Below are 7,096 nucleotides of genomic sequence, written 5' to 3' on the forward strand. Positions count from 1 at the left end.
CACTTGGTAGCCGATGACAAAAGGAAAACAAAACCAATTGTAAAGCTGAGTGACTAAGCAAGAAAATATATGCAAACCCATTTGAACATCTCAGAAAACCCAAATACGGTTTTACTCTGCTCACTGACAGGTTAAGCAAACAAGGCTTAAAGAACCCGAAAGCTTTCACATTCAACATCAAAAAGTTGGGAGCTGCCAGAATTAACACAGAATATGCACAAGAAAATCCTGGACTAGGATCAAAAAGGCAGTACAAAAGTGTCTGGCTGCAGAAGGACCAGGTTCACCGGAGGCTATACTGAGCTGCATGGGGCTCACAAGCAGTTCACACGGGACTTCAAGGACAGGGCTGGCACCAGAGCTGCACTGACACAGATGCTGGCAAGTGCCACCATTCCTGCAGCAATGGAGGCCGGTATGGACAGGGGGGCTGGAAACCATAGCAGCTATGCAGTATCATACCGCTATGGACAGTGGTGGCACAGGACAGGCCCACGTCGTTTGGGCCGTGCGTGCCTCAGGGACAGCAGCCATACGTGGCAGACACCTGGGAACAGGAGCTGCTTCACCAAGCTCAGTGAAGTCTGCCCTTCAAACAAGCTGAAGCTTTCAGACAGGTATTAAAAACCAAACCCGAACAGTGTAATTACCGCTTCATTCATGCTTGTAATTCACTAGCCATCCCTTTTTCATCACATGAATGACATCACTGTCAGAAATTACTGCCAGAGGACCTAGACTGAAACTGGCTCTGCAATCACATTAAAGGTTGTCTGTGCCGATGCAGGAGCAGAGTTTAAATTAGCTTTAGGATTATTTTACCAAATAAGAAAAGCAATAATTAAGAAGTGAAACTCTTCAACAACTAATCACTAACAATTAAAAACATAAAAGTAATCATTTTATTCTACAAACCTGACAATTTTAGCAGGGAATTAGCATTGAATGTAGGTGACTGCAAATGAAACGCTACTGAAAACCAATAGCGTACTGAAATGTGTATGCTTTAAAGGCTTCACCTTAGCATGTATGAATAAATCGTAGCTGTACATATGTGGCTATACAAATAAGCTTGCAGTTCTTTCCTGTACATTTCAACAATACAAGTTAAGCAAGATAAAACTTTGGTTTTCACTTTTGACATATATACAAAACACACTTAGCAACAAAAAAACTACTTCAGCTCCATGACAGACAAGTTCAAACTTTCCCAAGTGTAACACCCCAAAACTACCACGAATGCAGCTGTTGCTGTGGTGTTAAGAAATCTTCAGTGTCTTCTAGGCCCATGGGCAGGGGCAGTTAGGTTCTTCTTTTTCTCTCTGCTAACCTCTGTTAATCCTCTGGTAAAACTTTCTGGAGCCACAGCCATTCCCCAGAAAGCAGTACCACAAGAGCTGTGACCGCAAAGAGCCTGACCTTGGCACTGCCCACTTCCAGCCTTCCCCCATCGCTAGGGCTGAAAGGCCACACACGAAATACATCCCTGTGCTGAGGGGAAGACAAGGCCATGGTGAGAAGCCCAGAATAAGCCAGAGACAGGTATTACGCAAACCAGGGTGGCATAAAAATGAATTATTTTGTTACAATTCAGTTTTGTCTACACGCAGAGGCACAGCATATCACTGCATCTGCCCCACAGTCGGTGTTTATACTGAGGCTGTGGTGGGGGAGCAGCTGCACCCATCATAAACCTATCTGCTCTTCAACCGAAAGCTACAGGACTTGTGTAGTATTTCTGTTTACCTTTTCTCCAAGGTTTTTAGGAGCCACCGGTCACCAAAAGCACCGTTACACATACATAAGATCACAGTGATCATTTCTCTACTGAAATCTTGTTACAAGGACATTTGGGACATAAACGGATTGCTAAGAGCATCATCTAAGAGGCTAGTTGCATAGGAACCACACTGAGCAGAGAATTTGGCTACTCTCAGGCCTCAGAGGACACACTTACTGATACAGCAAAATCACTTCTGCATACGGTGATGCATTTACAAAAGCTTCAAGTCATACAAATAAATTCTCCCAAGTACCTATTTTATGTCAGTCATACACCCATGTAATGTCATCATGTATTTATGTTCCTTGTCTAATTAAATAGGTATTTTCCCAATTGAAAAAACAACCCAAACAAAATCACAGGATCATTTCATAGTGATGCCATTTAAACTCCTGCACTGTGAGAACTGTAGAGACTAATAGAGGCAAAGCATATTTTATCTGAAAGCTTTTATTTAGAACTGCTTATAGACTTGTTCCTAGATCTGAATCTCAACTCTATCCCATGGATTTTATATTCTTCTCGGAAAGCAAGGATCTTTATATTAAATTTCCTCTTAATCATCTCCTAAACCAGTGTCCTGTAAGAGACAGCAGTGTTCTGTGTGTTTATGTGCTGCAACAGCCACAGCATGAACTACTCTTCAGGCACTAAGTCAGCTACGAATGAGCACGTACGCCTGTAAGCATCAAGCGAGTATTCACGACAATTTCAAATTTGGTTAAAAAAAAAATTAACAGCTGCTTTTAATTAAGATAGGTTAGTGTTTCCTAGCCCTCAATAAATGGAAAGCGTAAGGCATGTGGAATCCGAATTCTTTAATGGAGCTGAAGCTATAAAGCACCGTTTGCCATTTACCCCGCGGTGTCAACCGGGGCCTTTTCCCCCACCGGCTGCAAACACTTGGCTTCCTCCAGGTCACCGCCAGCGCACTGGGCACACCGCCGGGCGGTCACGGCCGGGGCTGGGGGGAGCGGCAGGATGTACGGGCCGAGAGCGGGGGAAGCCGTGTGCGGGCCCGCTGGCGGGGCTGGCGGGGGAGGGCGGCGGGAGGCCTGGCAGGGCGGGCCGGGGCCCGTCGGAACGGCCGAGCCCCGCCAGCAAGGTCGGCGGCGGAGCCCCGGTTTTCCAGCCCCGGCGGCTCCTCGTTCGGCATCCCGGCGGCAGCGAGAGGAGCGCCGGGGCGGCGCTACTTGCAGAGCCCCTCCAGCCGCTCCAGGGTGCCCTTCATGTCGCGGATGCGCTTGGCCAGGGCGGGCACGGGCTGCATGGCGCGGTCCAGCTCCTCGCAGCGCGCCACCAGCGCGTACATGGCGCGGATGCTGAGGTCGGCCGCCTCGCCCAGGCTCTCCACGCCGTCGCGGTAGGTCTGGATGCAGCCGACGCTGAGCGCCGTCAGGGCCTGCAGGCCGCAGTGCACGTTGCGCAGTAGCTCGTCCACCTGCGCCGCCACCTGCCCGGCCAGGGCCACCACGTCCTGCAGCGCCCCGGGGTCGATGGCGGGGATAGACCCGCCGCCCCCCGCCGCCGCCGCCGGCGGCTCGCTCCGCGGGGCCCCGCTCAGCCGGATCCGCCGCTCCAAGTTGTTGGCCACGAACTGGGTGAGCCGCCCCTCGCGCAGCACCGTCCCCTCCAGCTCCAGGGCGCTCGCCAGCGTCGCCCGCCGCCCCTCCGGCAGCTGCCGCCCCGCCGCCGCCCCGCCGCCGCCGGCGGCCAGGCTCAGCGCCTCCAGGCTCCGCTCGTCCCGGTCCAGACCCCGCCCCTCCGCCTCGCGGCTGGGGCCCTCCGCCGCGGCCGGGAGCCCGGCGGCCGCCGCGGGCCGCAGCGACGGCACCTCCATGGCGGGCGACGCGGGCCTACCCGCCAGCGCGTCGCCGCCCACCAGGGGGCGCGCCGCCGCCTGTTTACGTCCCCCTCGATTGGCTGCGAGGCGCGCGGGGGCGCGGCCGCGGCTGTTTGTTTGCCGCCCGATTGGCCAGCGGCTCTCGCAGGGCGGCCCGCCCGTCCCGTCCGCTCGCTTCGCACTGCGGGGCCGCGGCTCGGGGACCGGGGCGCGCCCGCTGTTTGCGCCCACCCGGATTGGGCGGCCTGCGGAAGCGGGCGTGGCCCCAAGTGTTTGTGTCGCTTCTGATTGGCCGGGGCGGGGCCAGCGGGGCCGCCGTTTCGCCGAGACTGGCGGCGCCCGGCGAGGGGGCGTGGAGCTCGGGCCGTCCCTGTACGGCGATTGGCGCGGGGGCGGAAGGGGGCGTGCCCCGCTCGGGTAACAACACCGGGGCGCTGTTGGCTGCTTCTCTCACTCCCCCGCCATGTTCTCCTAGCAGCGGATCCGACTTGCGCCACCATCTCAGCCCACAAAGCCCGGGCAGACGTTTCCCGTCGACCCGACCCGCTCCATCCCCACCTGGGCTCGACCCCTCCTCCCGGTGCAGCTCTGGGTAGCCACGTCCCACCATGGTCACCACGACGGCGCCGCCGCCCTTCCTAGCTCGGATCTCGGCGGGCACCGAAGACCCCAGGCGGCTGCCCTCCGCTCTTCTCCAGCGCCTCAGGCGGGGGGACAGCAACTGTGAGAACCAGCCCAGCTGCTGCCTGGCGGGCCCGGGGGGCAGCGCGCGGCCCGCGCTGAAGAGAGTCCGGCGGAGGAAGGGAAAGATCCGGCCCAGCCCCGCAGGGCTCCTGCCCAGCCGCTACCAGCAATACCAACAGCACCGCGCCGGCCTGGGGAGGAGGACCCCGCTGGGAACACACGGCCCGGGCGAACTTCGCACTCGCCCTGCGCCGACAGGCTCGGTCGCCCCCGGGCTGGTACCCGCCCCCCCCGAGGAGCCCCCCGCGCCCGCCCCCTCGAGACCCGCGCCCAGCAAACCCCTCAGGAAGGAGGTAAAGGCGGAGCGCCGCTACTTCTCACTTCTTTTCCCCCTGCCCCACTTCCCCCGTGCTCTGGGAGCCGGGAGGCCGTCCGCCACCCCGCCGGAGGCGCAGCGGGCGGCGGGCCCCCTCCCTTTGCTCCCTGCGTGCGTGTGGCCGGGGGCGGGGGGGCAGGAGAGTTTCCGTTACGCCCGCTCGGACGGGGCGCGGGGGGGAGAGAGAGGGGCAGTCGCGGGCGGCGATTGGCTGCTGGGCGCCACCAATGGGCGGCCGCCGCTGCGCCCAGCAACAGCCGAATTTAGCCTGCTGGCCGCGCGCCAGCTGTCCCTGCGCGCGCAGGCGGGACGTGCGCGGGGCGCAGCGCCCCATGGCGGCGGCGGGCGGGCGGTGAGGCCCAGCCGGTGGAGCGGCCCCCGCCGCCCGGCAGCGCCGACGTGCTGGCGGGGGAGTTGTAGAAGAGGGGGGCTGCCCCCCTAGCCCCCTCCCCAGCGTCTCGCACCGCGTCCCCGGTGCTGTGCGCCGGCAGCCCGGCGCGGGGGTGGTGCGGGGGCGCTTCGTCCGGCTGGCGGCTGCTCCGCTGGCGGTGCCGTGCCGGGGGCGGCCCCTGAGGCGAGGGGGCCCTGGTGACGTGCCTTCTTTGTCTCTGCAGTTCTTAAAGAATAAGATGGGAAAGACAGAGAAGGCTGCCATCCCCTACAGCCAGCCTGTTCACGGTTTACATCTGTGTGAACAACCAAAGACTAACAGACAGAAGAGTAAATATAACGTGCCGCTGACAAAGATCACCTCGGCAAAAAAGATAGAGAACTTTTGGCAAGATTCTGTATCGCCAGAGATAATTCAGAAGCAGGAGAAAAAGCCGCTTAAAAACGCAGAGAACTTCAGAAATGCCAAGTCCAAGAAACCTATCACCCTGACTGAAGCGAGCCAAAAAGAAAATTATGCTGGGGCAAAATTTAGTGACCCACCATCTCCCAGTGTCCTTCCAAAGCCTCCCAGCCACTGGGTGGGTGGCACAGCTGAACCGTCTGACCAAAACAGGGAGTTGATGGCAGTCCACTTGAAAACTCTCCTGAAAGTTCAAGCGTAGTTTCTGAGATCCCTTGAGTAATTGGCAAAGAAAACTCCATCCAGGAAGCTTAAAACATGCCTTGTTGCAACAAAAATTGCAAAAGACTGTCAAGTCTTATAATCACATTTAAAAAAAAAAATAATCCTTGTATTATATTTTTTATGGTTGTGTAAATAGTGTACATCATGTATTATGTGTATATTCTTGTTCATACTTTGAGAGGTACATTTTAGTTTTGTTATGAAAGGATGTATTTTGCACTGCCTGAATGGTAGATGTCTTGTATATAAAATATGGACAATTTTAAGTGTGTGCGTGACACATGAAGACTTGACTTGATTTGCACAAGGTAATGACAATTTTGGAAGGAGAGTACAGCTTTCTGATTTTAAGGTTCCAGATCAAATGTGAATGTTTTATCCATGCACTACTGACAATAGTTCTACATTCTGTGTCTCAATCAAGTACAAACATGGAATTTTCATACAAATGTGAAGTTTTGCTCTCTGCTCTGGAAACAGTATCTTGAATTCCTGTTCATCATGTTTTTAAAATTAACTGGAATTTGAGTAAAATTCCAACCCATCAATTTAAGCACTGCTGATTTCTTTAAAGAAAAAAAAAAAGACAAAAAAAAAAACCACACCAAACAAACCCAACCAAACTAAAAGAGCAGAGGTTTCTGCCAAAAATCCAATTGGTCACTAAAAAATTAAATAAAACAATTTGGCCTCCCCTTAAGCATGTCTCTTTTTCTTTTGTTGTGTGCGTGTCTGTTAATTCAAGGATGGGAACTTAAATCTCTTGATTGCCTTCTGGTGCGTTGCTAGGAATATTTTGTCCTCAGCCTTTAACTATCCAAATAATTTAAGAGATTTGATACCTCATTAAGAATTTCTTGGGTTTTTTTTTTTTTTTTTTTAAAGCTTCCTTTGTGATATGTCGGTTTGGGTTCCTTACACTTTTTGTTTCTTGAAAATATAGATGTTAAGAAAGCTGAGTAATTATACATTCAAATTCATGCTGCAGTACTATTTTCATAGTAAATTGTTATTAATAATTGATACTGAAAAGTAGCAATGACAGAGGGGTATCGATGAGGCAGGTTAAACTTTGTGGCTTTAATCAGATTTGTCTCTTGCTAACAGCTATGCTTGAAATTACGTTCCTCTGATCTAAAGTTTTTAAGGAATTGGACTCAGATTAGTCTGACAGGCGTGTCAGATGGAGATAACATAGATTTGCAGTTGTTTTACTAATTAGTATTTAATAAAGCCGGAAATGGGTGAAATTTGCCTAAGATAGGAAAGTATTTTTAAGTTTTTGGATCCACTGGGAAAAAGAAATTCTGTGGGCACTAATGTACTAGGAAA

The 7,096-nt window shown here is 53.5% G+C and overlaps 2 protein-coding genes across 2 annotated transcripts; one reads left to right on the forward strand and one right to left on the reverse strand.

The window, feature by feature from the left end:
* Positions 1-873: 873 nt before the first annotated feature.
* On the reverse strand, positions 874-4,269 carry BORCS6 (BLOC-1 related complex subunit 6). The gene is given in 2 exon segments (XM_037391493.1): positions 874-4,055; positions 4,057-4,269. Coding segments are annotated over 2 exon segments (1,263 nt in total). The 5' UTR covers positions 4,237-4,269; the 3' UTR covers positions 874-2,972.
* PNRC1 (proline rich nuclear receptor coactivator 1) lies at positions 4,087-6,363 on the forward strand. Its single transcript, XM_037391494.1, has 2 exons — positions 4,087-4,663; positions 5,301-6,363. Exons 1-2 carry the CDS (start codon positions 4,235-4,237, stop codon positions 5,739-5,741), a joined length of 870 nt encoding a protein of 289 aa, XP_037247391.1. The 5' UTR covers positions 4,087-4,234; the 3' UTR covers positions 5,742-6,363.
* Positions 6,364-7,096: the final 733 nt, after the last annotated feature.

The sequence above is a fragment of the Falco rusticolus genome, chromosome 6 (assembly GCF_015220075.1).
Source record: "Falco rusticolus isolate bFalRus1 chromosome 6, bFalRus1.pri, whole genome shotgun sequence".
NCBI classification, from domain to species: domain Eukaryota; kingdom Metazoa; phylum Chordata; class Aves; order Falconiformes; family Falconidae; genus Falco; species Falco rusticolus.

Bases quoted from the DNA above. Each gene is read 5' to 3' on its own strand.
- PNRC1 (XM_037391494.1), top strand. From the start codon at position 4,235: ATGGTCACCACGACGGCGCCGCCGCCCTTCCTAGCTCGGATCTCGGCG. The intron at 4,664-5,300 runs GTAAAGGCGGAG...TTGTCTCTGCAG, and splicing joins GCAAACCCCTCAGGAAGGAG to TTCTTAAAGAATAAGATGGG.